The following is a 15,577-nucleotide window of genomic DNA, read 5'->3' on the forward strand; positions in this document are numbered from 1 at the left end:
CTATACTCAAAATTCACTGTTGCTATTAAGTCCTTGTTATACAAAATATTATATTGATATACATGATGTTTTAAAACCTTTTTTAGCTGCTTCTCTGTTTGTGTCTCCTCTACACAGCTACCTCTTACAGAATTGCTTAGATTGTAAGCTGTTGTCAGTCAATTATTCCTTTTATTACTGAACATTTTGACTTCACCTCTGTCAGAATTGGTTTTAAGGAAGCCGCTAAGGGATCTTGCAAGTTATAACACACTTTTTTGAGATATTAAAATGACCATAACTATATACTTTTTCTATAGAAACACTATCCATACTGTGTATTATTGACCTTTTTTGTCCTGCTGACCAAACATTTCTCTTACCATATGCTTACAATGTGAAGCTGCAGATTGCATTGAAATGCATAATCATGTCACTTGTAACTAATGTCATCATAACAAAAACAACTTGTAGCTTTTCTGAGCCTTCTCTCCGCAACCAAAGAAAAAACTTTGTTAAACGGTTTCCTATCAAGGTGCCACTTTAAGCCAAATTAAAAAGCAGAACCACAAGGGTAATATCCTCTGGATTACTACCTGAGCCACGAGCAAATTTGGCTAGGGTAAATAAAATCAGAAAGTTAAGTGCGTGGCTCAAAGACTGGTGTGGCAGAAATGGGTTTTGCTTCTTGGGACACTGGCACCAGTACTGGGACAGGAGAGAGCTGTTCCGTTGGGACGGACTTCACTTGACCAGTGCTGGGACTAGAATCCTGGTGAATCGAATAACTAGGGCTGTAGAGAGGGCTTTAAACTAATTAGTGGCGGGGTGGGGGGGGGGCAGGTTTCAAGAGAGCGAAAAATAAAAATGTCAGTGGAGAAGGCAATAGAGCAAGGTAGCAGTGGGGGAATTAAAAACCAGAGTGTGTCAGGAAGGGACAGAATGTATAAAGATAAAAGTAGAGGAGTAAAGGGGGTAAAAGCAGGAATAAATTGTCACAAAACATATTTAAAAGTTCTTTATCTGAATGCACGCAGCATTCGTAACAAAATAGACGAGTTGACGTTACAAATAACTACACATGAGTATGATCTGGTGGCCATTACAGAAACATGGCTGCAAGGTGATCATGACTGGGAACTAAACATCCAGGGGTATTTGACAATTAGAAAGGACAGACAGGAAGGAAAGGGAGGTGGGGTGGCTATGTTAATAAAGGATGGAATCACTGCAATAGTGAGAAATGATATTGGGTCAAAGGATCAGGATAGTGAAACGGTTTGGGTGGAGATAAGGAATAATAAGGGGAAAAAGTCACTAGTGGGCGTAGTCTATAGGCCTCCTAACAGTTGCAACTCTGTTGGTCGGAGTATAAATCAGGAAATAGTTGGGGCTTGTAATAAGGGAACGGCTATAATCATGGGGGATTTTAACTTTCATATTGACTGGACTAATCAAATTGGGCAGGGCAGCCTTGAGGAAGAGTTCATAGAGTGTGTTAGGGATGGGTTCCTTGAGCAGTATGTAACTGAACCAACCAGGGGGCAGGCAATCTTAGATCTGGTCCTGTGTAATATGAGAGGATTAATAAAAAATGTCCTAGTAAAGGATCCCCTTGGAATGAGTGACCATAACATGGTTGAATTCCAAATTCAGTTGGAGGGTGAGAGAGTTGGATCTCAAACCAGCGTACTAAACTTAAATAAAGGAGACTATGAAGGTATGAGAGCAGAGTTGACTAAAGTGGACTGGGAAAATAGATTAAGGTGTAAGACGGTACATGAGCAGTGGTGTACATTCAAGGAGATATTTCACAACTTTCAAGAAAAATATATTCCACTGAGGAAAAAGGGGCGTAAAAGAAAAGACAGCCATCCGTGGCTAAGTAAAGTAATAAAGGATAGTATCCGACTGAAAACAAGGGCATATAAAGTAGCCAAATCTAGTGGGAGGATAGAAGATTGGGAAGCATTTAAAAGCCAGCAAAGAATAACTAAAAGATTAATTAAGAAAGGGAAGATAGATTATGAAAGTAAACTAGCAAAAAATATAAAAACAGATAGCAAGAGTTTCTACAGTTACATAAAAAGAAAAAGGGTGGCTAAAGTGAATGTTGGTCCCTTAGCGGACGAGACCGGGAAATTAGTAGTGGAGAACATGGAGATGGCAGAAACGCTGAACAAATATTTTGTATCAGTCTTTACAGTAGAGGACACTAAAAATATCCCAACACTGGACAAACAGGGGGCTATGGGGGGGGAGGAGCTAAACACGATTAAAATCACTAAGGAGGTGGTACTCGGTAAGATAATGGGATTAAAGGCGGATAAATCCCCTGGACCTGATGGCTTACGTCCTAGGGTCTTGAGAGAAGTAGCGGTAGGGATTGTGGATGCATTAGTGGTAATTTTCCAAAGGTCCCAGCAGATTGGAAAACTGCTAATGTAACGCCCTTATTTAAAAAGGGAGGCAGACAAAAGGCTGGAAACTATAGACCAGTTAGCCTAACATCTGTGGTTGGTAAAATGTTGGAGTCCATTATTAAGGAAGCAGTAACAGGACATTTGGATAAGCATAATTTAATCGGACAGAGTCAGCATGGTTTTACGAAGGGGAAGTCATGTTTGACAAATTTGCTCGAATTCTTTGAGGACGTAACAAACAGGGGATAAAGGGGAACCAGTGGATGTGGTGTATTTGGACTTCCAAAAGGCATTTGACAAGGTGCCACACAAAAGATTACTGCACAAGATAAAAAATCACAGGATTGGGGGCAATATACTGGCATGGGTGGAAGATTGGCTATCTAACAGAAAACAGAGAGTTGGGATAAATGGTTCATTCTCTGGTTGGCAATCAGTAAATAGTGGTGTTCCGCAGGGGTCAGTGCTGGGACCCCAACTCTTTACAATCTATATTAACGATTTGGAGGAAGGGACCGAGTGCAACGTATCCAAGTTTGCCGACGATACAAAGATAGGAGGGAAAGCAGTGAGTGAAGAGGACATAAAAAACCTGCAAAAGGACATAGACAGGCTGGGTGAGTGGGCAAAAATTTGGCAGATGGAATATAATGTTGGAAAGTGTGAGGTTGTGCACTTTGGCAGAAAAAATCAAAGAGCAAGTTATTATCTAAATGGAGAGAAACTGCAAAGTGTTACAGTACAAAGGGATCTGGGGGTCCTGGTGCATGAAACACAGAAGGTTAGTATGCAGGTACAGCAGGTGATCAGGAAGGCCAATGTAATCTTGGCTTTTATTGCAAGGGAGATGGAGTATAAACGCAGGGAAGTCTTGCTGCAGTTATACAGGGTACTGGTGAGGCCACACCTGGAATACTGCGTACAGTTTTGGTTTCCATATTTAAGAAAAGATATACTTGCTCTCGAGGCAGTTCAGAGAAGGTTCACTCGGTTGATTCCGAAGATGAGGGGGTTGACTTATGAGGAAATGTTGAGTAGGTTGGGCCTCTACTCATTGGAATTCAGAAGAATGAGAGGCGATCTTATCGAAACATATAAGATTGTGAGGGGGCTTGATCGGGTGGATGCGGTGAGGATGTTTCCACTGATGGGTGAGACTAGAACTAGGGGGCACAATCTTAGAATAAGGGGCTGCCCTTTCAAAACTGAGATGAGGAGAAACTTCTTCACTCAGAGAGTGGTAAATCTATGGAATTTGCTACCTCAGAGAGCTGTGGAAGCTGCAACATTAAATAAATTTAAAACGGAGATCGACAGTTTCCTAGGGAATAAGGGGTTACGGGGAGAGGGCAGGGAAGTGGACGTGAGTCTAAGTTCGGATCAGCCATGATCCTATTGAATGGCGGAGCAGGCCCGAGGGGCCGTATGGCCTACTCCTGCTCCTACTTCTTATGTTCTTATAAGTAACTGGGTTTCATTTTTTCTGACAAAAACTAGGAAATTCTCACATTTCAGTAAAACACAGACATCACCTTGGTATGGTGTAGTATTGATGGAAGTGGTGCCGTTGTGTTTAGTGTTTCTTTTGCATCATTTTCCAAGTTGGACAGTGTATAAGTGACATGTTCCCAGGTTTTTGTTTCACATTGTAAGTCAACTTTCTTTATGGTTTTCTTTTTTCCTCTTTTTCAATAAATCTTTGTGCCTTCCAACTTTGACCTTTCATCCACCCCCTTCCCTTCCTTGCACCATTGGTGGCAGAACCTTCAGTTGTCTCAGCTTGCTTTCTGGAACCCTCTTCTCAGAACTATTTTGCCTTCTCTTCAGGGTTTAAAAGCCTTCTTAAAACACACTTTTTTTTCCAACTAAGCTTTGAGTTACCTCTCCTAACTCTCTGATCTTGGCATGGTGTCCATTCCTTTTATACCTTTTAATAGCTTTCCCTCTAGAACACCGGGGGACATTTTACTATATTAAAAGTGCTATATAAATGCAAGGTGGCTGCTGTCATCATTCTTCTTTTAGTCTTCAGAGAAGCATTTTTCTTGAACTTACTGTTTTCTAAAGTCAGCCCAGGATACCAATTGACCATTTGGGGAAATTGTGCAGGAAGAAACCCCTTCTCACCACTTAGAGAGTCATAGAGTCATAGAGTCATAGAGTCATAGAGTAATACAGCACGGATAGAGGCCCTTCGGCCCATCGTGTCCATGCCGGCCATCAAGCCCTGTCTAATCTAATCCCATATTCCAGCATTTGGCCCGTAGCCTTGTATGCTATGGCATTTCAAATGCTCATCCAAATGCTTCTTAAATGTTGTGAGGGTTTCTGCCTCCACAACCCTTTCAGGCAGTGAGTTCCAGACTCCAACCACCCTCTGGGTGAAAAAGTTCTTTCTCAAATCCCCTCTAAACCTCCCGCCCTTTACCTTGAATCTATGCCCCCTAGTTATTGACCCCTCTACTAAGGGGAAAAGCTCCTCAGCATCCATCCTATCTATGCCCCTCACAATTTTGTACACCTCAATCATGTCCCCCCTCAGCCTCCTCTGCTCCAAGGAAAACAAACCCAATCTGCCCAGTCTCTCTTCATAGCTGAAGCGCTCCAGCCCTGGTAACATCCTGGTGAACCTCCTCTGCACCCTCTCTAACGCGATCACATCTTTCCTGTAGTGTGGCGACCAGAACTGCACACAGTATTCCAGCTGTGGCCTAACCAGTGTTTTATACAGCTCCATCATAACCTCCTTGCTCTTATATTCAATGCCTCGGCTAATGAAGGCAAGTATCCCATATGCCTTTTTTACCACCTTATCCACCTGTTCCGCCGCCTTCAGGGATCTGTGTACCTGCACACCCAGATCCCTCTGACCCTCCGTCTTGCCTAGGGTCTTTCCCTTCATTGTGTATTCCCTTGCCTTGTTAGACCCCCCAAAGTGCATCACCTCGCACTTTTCCGGGTTAAATTCCATTTGCCACTGTTCCGCCCATCTGACCAACCCATCTATATCGTTCTGCAGACTGAGGCTACCCTCCTCGCTATTTACCACCCTACCAATTTTAGTATCATCCGCGAATTTACTGATCATACCCTTTACATTCATATCCAAGTCATTAATGTAGACCACAAACAGCAAGGGACCCAGCACCGATCCCTGTGGTACCCCACTGGCCACAGGTTTCCAGTCACAAAAACAACCTTCGACCATCACCCTCTGCCTTCTGCCACTAAGCCAGTTTTGTATCCAATGTGCCAAGGCACCCTGGATTCCATGGGCTCTTACCTTCTTGACCAGTCTCCTGTGCGGGACTTTATCGAAGGCCTTACTGAAATCCATGTATACCACATCCACTGCGTTACCCTCATCCACACACCTAGTCACCCCCTCAAAAAATTCAATCAAATTAGTCAGACATGAAACTTCATGGAACTGGAGGCATGCCACCCTCCGAACGCAACAATGTGGAATCTCTGCTGCGATTTTGTACATCATAAGCTGCTTCGGAGGGGAAATATTGCTTTAAATCAGCTTGTGGCACCATCTTGCTCTTTCTTGTGGTTGGGTTTAAAAGTAAATAGGCAGAAGTTCCCTGCTAACCCTGTTGATTGGGGAATCTTGCATGATGTGGAGAAACCTTGAGAAAGGAGAAAGTTATTAACACTAGAGTGAAAATAAATTCAAATATTCTCTCTTTATTTGAACATTGCAAAAACAGACTGTTCCATGTAAAAGTTGTTTCAGCAGCCAATAAATTCCATAAAAGTTGGGCCAATCCTGAATAGCACCAAGTAATTATTAACTCCTAAAATAACGAGCTTCATGGCACGCAATAACATGCTTTTATCACATGTTAAATGATTGCGGTAATAAATGAGAGTTCATGAGGAGAAATGAGACCTCTGGCCTTGCAGTATCTTATCTATCGTTCTTGCATCCTGTCCCTCCCTTTTCTGTTTCTCAAGTGCTAATTTTATCCATGTCTTAGCTTCTTGCTGTTTTGTTGTCTTTCCTACTTTGCATCTGCCTTTCTTACCACCACACCCCCACTCCCCTCTTTTACTTCTGCATTTTCATTTGTGCTAGACGTGTGTGGAGGGTGATTATAATTCTGGCACTGGAGCCTCAGTTCATTATTTATACCACTGATATTCCTGAAATTGTAACAGTAAATAACTGGGTATTATGTTATAAATAGTAGCAAATGTCCCTGCAATGTTTAAGGTCTTTGTTAGAATATGTATAGAAATGGGTTTGCTGCACAAGCTTTCTACCTCAAAGGATGTATTTGTACCCATTGTGAGCAGATCCTGAGAGTCCGAGCATTTCAGATATCCAAGTCCTATACTGGACATTGCCTTCAGTAATCCAGCTGAGAATGTGCCATAAGTCTATCCCTGTCATTTCTCCACACAGATGCATATCAAAAAAAAATCATTGGAAGTGCAAAGAAGGGGCACAGGTAGTGGAGGAAGGAAATCTCGTGCAGGTTAACTCCCCTTTCTATGTCTTGCACTTGGCAGCACTCAGTTGTGGATTAGCATTAGCTGAGAGTGTCGGAGACGGGAGCCTATCAAAGAACTTAAACTTGGGTAGTGTGTCAGAATATGTCAGTAGGCTGATTGTTACTGAAAACACTAAAGCACAATGGAGACAAGCATTTTCCTAGACCTTGGTTCCAAACAAGCTGCATTAGGCAATTCAGTAATACAGTTGTTCGGAACCTAGATATAGAGTTTTTTGTAAATTGCTGAAGTTTACACTGGATCTTTTTCAAAATCAAATTGAAGCTGCCTGATCTGGAAACATTAGCAGTGATATCAAGGATATGTTCTCTGTCTACAGCAGTTATACACAGGCTGTAGTTGGGAAACAGGTGACACATGCAACAGAGCCACCCAAAGGAAGTGAGAAGGCCTGAATGGATCTTCAAATTCTCTCTTTAATGTTGATCACAAAGGTGCAAGTTGGAAATTTACAATTCAGCATTCACTTGGTGCATCCTAAGCAGTAGAGAGGAAGAAGAGGGGCTTTGCAATTAACGTACTGACTCGTGTCACCTTAATGTGAGAGTGCATTATGGTTCGGCACCATGTCTGCACAGCCATTTGTTCTGGCAAAGAAGTGAGCAAATCCCTCCAGTATCTCAAATTATATTCGTTACTGGATTGGTTGTTGAATGCAGCACATTAAATTATTCAGCTTGTATTTTTTTTTTTAAGTATATTACCTGGCACTAATAATCAGCTGGAGCATAACATTTCACCTACAATTTGAATGTAAAAGTTTTTTTAAAAAGTAATTTTCTCAAATGGTTGTAATTATTCAGATTTCCAATTTAAATTTTTATGATAACCTTGAATTGGCAGACTTGCACTCACCTTTCCTCCATTTTCTTCTTTACGAAACAAAAATACTGGTGATGTTATAAATGGTGGGTTTTGACATTTATTTTGTTAGTAGTAATATAACATCGACCAGTGAAGAACAGTTCTGTAAGAATTTGGTTGTTCTGTTGGATACTTCACCCCAGAACTGGAACCTATGTTGTCTCAGTTTCTAATAAATAGAAACATATTTCTCTTTAATAGCCCTTGCTCATGTTCTGGAGTTCTGTCAACTAAGATACAGGCTAAAGTAACAGTAAAGTAATAACTTTAGAATGGATTTTAGTTTTTTTTTTCAAATCACGGAGAAATTAACATCGCTTGAGTTGCCCCCCACCCACCTTTTCCACTTTCATCTACTGTCTTTTCCTAAATCACTTTACTTATTCCTTCCCCCCCCCACCACCACCCAGGCTGAAAGGAATGATCTGGGTATCAGTTTCTATGACTGTTGTCAATGTATTTCACAGCTAGTCTATAGGGGCTGCTCCAGGGTAGGCAATGTTTATTTGTTCCCTCATCCCTAAAATGCCGTGCACCTTATTATCTCAAGTTATCAAATCTAGCTTCATGTATCCAAAACATTTTTCTCTGTATTAAAGCCCTTTTCTTTACCTGTTTTCCTCCTGCATCCCACCATTCTCTTGGAGGTATGAACAACGCCCAAGGTTTTTGACTGGAAACTAGTTCTAAAAGGTGTTTTCTTTCACCTAATTGAATGCCAGAAATATAAAAATGTATGCGATCATATCAGACAGATATGATCGGGTCAATCTTAGTGTAAAAATGGAAAGGCTTCTAGCTAGTTAAGTAAACTCTGCCTCTGTGGTATGGATTAGACCCATTTTGCTTCCAAACCTGCCCTGTGTTGTTAAATTTACTGTAGTTCAACTCATTGAAAGGAATGAAAAACTGAGTGCAATATGTTGGGAGTGTGTTGTGCTTATAACCTTTGTAATCACACTTCAAAATGCACTCTATTGTTTGTCATTTATTTTATCATCACCTCCCAGGAAGTATTCTCAAAGTTGCACCAACATAACCCTGGCAGTAAGCTCTTTCACTCTCTGTCATGGAGGTCATATGCTGCAGGGAGACAATTAGTTTGGAAAGTGGAGAAAATACTTAAAATCTTTCTTGAATAGGGAATTTTCCGCAAAGTTCCAGGTCCAGTTCCTGGCTTGTACTGAATTACCTGGTCTCGTATCGGGTCTTGATGGGAGTGCTCTAATTGGCTTCAGCACCCTAGCTTGTGTTCCGACTCCTGATGGCTACTCAATATCTTCTAGGAAATGTATGTGTGGATGTCGGATGAGAACAGGGTCAAGCATACGCCCAGCTGTGATTTCCTCCACAGTTGAATACTCACTGTATAGGTTCTTAGACATTGGCTACTTGGGTGGGGCAAACCTGAACTTGCTTCCACTAGTGGTTTTAAAAAAAAAAGTTAAGTGAAGAATATGGAACATGAACTTGGTTTATAAAATGTTGAGAAATGTAGATATAAACTCTGTTACGTTGGACTGAGTTAGTGGAGGAATGCTACCCTTGCATTAATCCAATCCTTCAGCAAAGGAGGGAATAACTGAACAATGGATGGGGAAGGATCACCGAAAGGATGGCGTTTGTGCTCAAACAAAAGTATTACAGTTTTTAAAACAAAATTGTTTCAGAATTGGGTTATAAATTATACAATGAAACTATAATCTTAATTGAACTGAATCGGTTAGGCCAATTTTTGCATCAAATTTGATTGTTTCATGGACTTGTATTCTTAAAATATCTTCCTTCAAGTATTTTCATTGTACATATTAAGATGACCCTACTTTCAGAAGACGTCAGATCAAAATGACATGGATATCATTTGAGTGATTGTGGAAGAGACTGGGTTGACAAAAATGGTGATTGTCTTTTCATATTTTATTTGAATTTGGCCCATTTAAAAAAAAATTAAGTTCATCTTTATTTCAGGTTTGCCTTTTCCCCATGTGAGAGCCCCAATTTTGCTCTCTCTAACATTTTTTAAAAGGTAGAATTTTAAGCGCTTACTCACTTGCTGATTCGCTGTCTGTGAGAATTCTGTGTTTTGATTGGCTGCTTGGACAACTTGTTGTCGTCACAGCTGCTCGCACAAGGGGATCCTACTCTTTTGACTTTGAATTGAACGTTGGAAGACCTGAAGTTCTCTACACAGAGATCGCGAGATCTTTGTGCGAAGCTTACTTCGGGGCCAGTGGCAAATGCCTTCATTTCACCGCTGACCGCAAATTCCAGGCCATATTATAAAATGGGTATCCATGAGTGATTTTGAGATGCTAATTTCATCTCTGAATTTAAGTGACAGTTATAAACTGTCTGAAAGATACTGCCTCAGTTAATAATGTTATTTGATCTCCTCAATTAGATTATTGCTTTGTAACCAGTTCTGGCTGTCTTGTTATCGATATGATTTTTCACCACCAATAGCAGAGTCCCGTACTCAAACACTTACATTAATCATCAATGCTGCAAATTAGATAAACAGTCAGGATAATAAATGGCACCTTGTACTGTTTGGGAGGGAAAGTCATGTGATCGTTGTGCTTTTACAATGAGTCAAAAAGCTATTGCTTTTCCAAATATTTAGGGATTGTGCTCCGATCTGTACGGTGTATAATAGTTGAGGAAGTTTCACAATTCACTAACTTTTAAAATAGTTGATTCATGTTTGGGTTTTTTGTTGTTTACACACAAATGCAGAAGATGAAATAGTTGAAGGTTTGTATAATATATATTATATTTCAATGATATATTTATTTCAATATCTATACATTTCAATTTCTATATATCTGTATATTTCTATATCTACCTCTTGTCTATCTATCATACATTTGCCTGATGTTCAACAACCAAAGTTGCACTGTTAATACATAATGGAAATTCTGACACCAGCCATGGCAATTATAACCTTTAGGGTAATGTGAATTAACTTTTGTTCCCCTATTACAGTGTAATATTTTAAACATGCTTTTTTTTTCTTTACAATTTATTCTCTCGCCCTTTGAAAGCACTGGCACATGATCCAGTACAGGTCCAGTGCCCTGTCCAAGTGTCTATTTTTGCTGGATAACCCTGGCCAGTGAGTGTCGGTGGATTTTTCTGTGCTAGCAGAGTTTGGGCTGGTGGAATGGGGATGCAGCCATCCTATCCTGCCCAGTCTTGTCCTCGCATGAAATCCACACTCACTCTTGTTTTATGGTAGGAGCACTGGACAGCAATTGGGAATGAGAATCCTTGCTGACTTTTCCTGACCAACCCCCTTTCCCTATTCCAGGAGTTCTGAGACTATCTGTGGCATCCTGCCTGCTACCCCCCAGCTGAGATCAGCTAACTGCACAGATTGAGGATTGAACCTTGCATCTTCCTTGTCTGTATGCCATTTTATACCAAGCAATTGTCCATAAAGCGTTGAGATTTTCTTTTAAGTGAAACCACTGGATTATAATAACGTCCTTGAGAGCAGAGTTAGACCAGAAATGGCTGGCCCTCAACTACATCCTTTTTCCTTCCTAAAGCTTGGTGCGACGGTACCCACGCAGAACATGAGCAAGTTGTGAAATGAGGAAGAATGTCTACCCACCTACGAAAATTACTTGCAGATAAGGGAGAGCTACTTTTTTGCTCCCTTTTTAGTAAAATAATTATATTTAACTTAATTGCTTGTCCAAAGCTTAAGGGTATTGTATTGTTTGGAATTTAATATACTGAAGAAGAGTGTTGGAAAGATTTGTTGTATATTTCTCTTCCAGATTTCTCTGACTGACATCAAGCCAGGGGAACTGACTGTTGAACTCAGGTATTGAGCCATTTTATCCCAATATGTAGCTATTTAGGGAGCCATTTTGTTAAGGCAACAGAAAACTGTTTCGTTTTTGAAAGTTGCTGGAATTCTGGAGCTTTGTATTAGACATATCTGATCAGTCCTTCAATCTTAGCAACTTCAGTGGTGTCACATGAAATATGCTAAATCAAAAAAAGTACAAGAAAATAAAGGAAACAGACTTCATGTATCATAAAACTGATGCAATCTCATACATTTCTATAGTTTGTCATGCTGCAATTTTATAGGTGCTGTGGATTTGTAGTTAATTATAAAAGGATTAGGAAATTGGTTCACCATAAAAGGATTTTACAGGTCCTGCTGTTAATTGGATAAAACTGCATATTGCACCCTTGAGCTGTGATTTGCTCTTTCTGCTTTTTTGCTAAACCTGATTCAATTTTAATATATTTAAATAGATTAACATACTAAATCGACATCTATGTGTAAAAAAGTAGGGTAACATTGTTGTGTTTGTTGTAATTTGGGGATGTGTGTTTTTATTGTACTCCATTCGCTCTCCATTTTCATATTCCCAAATACCATCATCTTTGCACTAGGAAAAGTGTGTTTTTCTTATCACCACAACTTCTGATACTTGTTCATTGTCTAGCAGAAGGTGAGCTTTCAAAGCCGGTTACAGCCTCCTTAAATGATGGCACAGAAAGTCATATTTCCAAATTTGCCGATGACACAAAGATAGGTGGCATTGTAGGCCGTGTAGATGAAAGCATGAAATTAAAAAGGGATATTGATAGATAAAGTGAATGGGCAAAACTGTGGCAAATGGATTTCAGTGTAAGCAAATGTGAGGCCACCCACTTTGGACTTAAAAAGGATAGAACAGGGTACTTTCTAAATGGTGAAAAGCTAAAAACAATGGATGTCCAAAGAGACTTGGGGGTCCAGGTACATAGATCATTAAAATGTCATGAACAGATACAGAAAATAATCAAAAAGGCTAATGGAATGCTGGCCTTTATATCTGGAGGACTAGAGTACAAGGGGTTAGAAGTTATGCTGCAGCTGTACAAAGCCCTGGTTAGACCACACCTGGAGTACTGTGTTCAGTTCTGGGCACCACACCTTAGGAAGGATATATTCGCCTTGGAGGGAGTGCAGTGTAGGTTTACCAGAATGATACCCGGACATCAAGGGTTAAGTTACGAGGAGCAATTACACAAATTAGGGTTGTATTCCCTAGAATTTAGAAGGTTAAAGAGTGATCTGATTGAAGTTTTCACAATATTAAGGGGAAGAGATAGGGTAGATAGAGAGAAATTATTTCTGCTGGTTGGATTCTAGGACTAGGGGGCATAGTCTAAAAATTAGAGCCAGACCTTTCAGGATTGAAATTAGGAAACACTTCTACACACAAAGGGTGGTAGAAGTTTGGAATTTCTTCAGCAAATGGCAATTGATGCTAGATCAATTGTTAATTTTAAATCGGAGTTTGATAACTTTTTGTTAACCAAAGGTATTAAGGGATATGGGCCAATGGCAGGTATATGGAGTTAGGTCACAGATCAGCCATGGTCTCATTGAATGGCAGAACAGGCTCGAGGAGCTGAATGGCCTACTCCTGTTCCTATGTTCCTGCCCCATTAACGTTGAGACATTCATCAAAAGAGACCAAAAGTATTGCGTTGCAAATTATGTTCCAACATCTATCTCGACTTGAGACTGAGCTGTCAGTGATTGCAGGTGAAGGTTGTAACAGCGTAGCTAGGTGACCAGAATTTGAGCTAGTTAGGATACTACACCAGTAGTGGTGCATAACTAGATTTTGAAAGACATCAGTTGAAGAATTGCAGGCCCAAGCTGACTTCTCATCTGGTGCACTGCTTAAGCAACCTTTGTGGGTTATCATTAGTAGTACAATATTATAATGGATACAGCCTATGAAATTCCAAATCATGCGGTACCATGTGAGTTCTATTCAAGTCAAATGATTTGATAGGGGAAACTTGTTCTCCATGACTCCCATTCAAGAATCCCAAGACGATTTAGCTGACTTGCAAACATTGGAAAACCTTTTCAATGACAAGTGATTCTCTTTTAAACTGGCAACAAGCCTTTTGGCTTCCTTCTACCTGGATAAGCAGGGGCTCTCGGGTTTATCCTGATCTGGATGACTAACTGGCACCTTCGAACTCAGTCACAACACCAACTGAACCAGTCTGTCCAAAAAAAAGTGAGCTTTGTACAGAACTTATGGTTTGTCATTAACTTTTCCAAGTATCATTGCACTCTGAACCAGGGTTCAGAATTTATCTGAACTTGTTTCTAGACGAGAACTGTGAAAATTATTTCCCCGCTTAAGAATACTTGGACATTTTTACTACTGTTAACATGCCAAGGTGTTTAGTTGCCACAACCTTTATGGCTTGCAGTGTTTCCCTTCAGTTTTCGCTGCAGTCACAATGGTATTGCTATCGGTATCCATTCCACAAAAATTGATTATGAATCTTCTAATGAAATTGAAATGGTGGACAAAATCACCCTGGTGCTCTCCATACCCCCAAGTGCCCACAGTGAAGGCCTCACTATGTGTAAGACCCTCTAGCAGAATGTTAGTTTCTATATTTTAAGCAACCTGGCTTGATTGACTTTGGGGTACGTAGTCACAGAACAGGCTATGCACAGCTCTAAATACCTCCCTTCCAGAACTTTGATTTTTTTAAAAATATTTTTTCATAGTGTGTTCTCTCCCAAGATTTTCTACCTGATTGTGTTTCTGTATCACAATCCCCTCCCCCACCACTCCTTGTTGCACGACATTTTGAGTCCTCTTGAGTGTCTGTACAGAAGAAACATTTGGAAAAAGGGGGTGTTACTCATCATACAGCTTCAGTTCCTTCAGAAGAGTATTTCCCACATTTACACAATCTGATTTTAATCTCTTTAGTTTCTAGCAGATCTCCAGAAGGGTTGCTCACAGTGATTCAGGTTGCACTGTTACAAGGGTTTGAGTTGCTAGGGTGATGAAGTGGGGGAAGGATACATGACTCCCATAATAGAATGTTGAAAAGACATTTCTCTTAAGATCTCCCCATAAAGAGTGAAGCCTTGTCTTTTGGTTCCTGAAATGTAGTGCTTCCCTTACCCACTGCAGCTGGATAAATAAATGTCACAGTTACATAAATAGTTCTCTGCGTGTAAAATGGGACAGAAGCTCTTCAGCATTTCGTGTTTGACTTTATAATGAAGACCAACAATTATATAAAACTTCAGTTTAATCTTTTATTATTTGCATCGTCACTGAATATTCCTGCAACAATACTAAATAACCTCCCAGAGATGTCGGGGAACATAGGGTCTAATGAAAGGGAGGAACTGATAGAAATCAGTATTTGTAGGGAAATGGTGTTCGAGAAATTGACGGGATTGAAGACCGATAAATCCCCAGGGCCTGATCATCTACATCCTAGGGTAATTAAGGAAGTGGCCTTAGAAATAGTAGATGCATTGCTGGTCATCTTCCAAAATTCGATAGACTCTGGAACCGTACCCATGGATTGGTGGGTAGCTAATGTTACCCCACTGTTCAAAAAAGGTGGTAGAGAGAAAACGGGGAATTACAGACCGGTAAGCCTGACGTCAGTAGTGGAGAAAATGCTAGAGTCCATTATAAAAGATGTAATAGCAGAGCACTTGGAAAACAGTGACCGGATCGGACAAAGTCAACATGGATTTACAAAAGATAAATCGTGCTTGACTAATCTACTGGAATTTTTTGAGGATGTAACTGGTAAAATAGATAAGGGAGAACCAGTGGATGCGGTGTATTTGGACTTTCAAAAGGCTTTCGATAAGGTCCCGCATAAGAGATTAGCGTGTAAAGTTAAGGCACATGGGATTGGGGGCAAGGTATTGACTTGGATAGAGAACTGGTTGGCAGACAGAAAGCAAAGAGTTGAAATAAACGACT

At 40.4% G+C, this 15,577-nt stretch overlaps 1 protein-coding gene across 7 annotated transcripts in view; it reads left to right on the top strand.

Annotated features, from left to right (window-relative positions):
• The window catches only part of LOC147121106 (transcriptional-regulating factor 1-like), a 279,913-nt gene that overhangs the window by 172,200 nt on the left and 92,136 nt on the right, over positions 1-15,577 (top strand). For all 7 annotated transcript variants that reach the window (XM_085980821.1, XM_085980823.1, XM_085980826.1 and 4 more), the window contains one exon: positions 11,576-11,622. In XM_085980821.1, the coding sequence (XP_085836947.1) occupies positions 11,576-11,622 (47 nt within the window). The remainder of the gene's footprint in view (positions 1-11,575; positions 11,623-15,577) is intronic.

The sequence above is a fragment of the Somniosus microcephalus genome, chromosome 3 (genome assembly GCF_052327205.1).
Source record: "Somniosus microcephalus isolate GS21.2 chromosome 3, FLI_Smic_1.0, whole genome shotgun sequence".
In the NCBI taxonomy this organism is placed as follows: domain Eukaryota; kingdom Metazoa; phylum Chordata; class Chondrichthyes; order Squaliformes; family Somniosidae; genus Somniosus; species Somniosus microcephalus.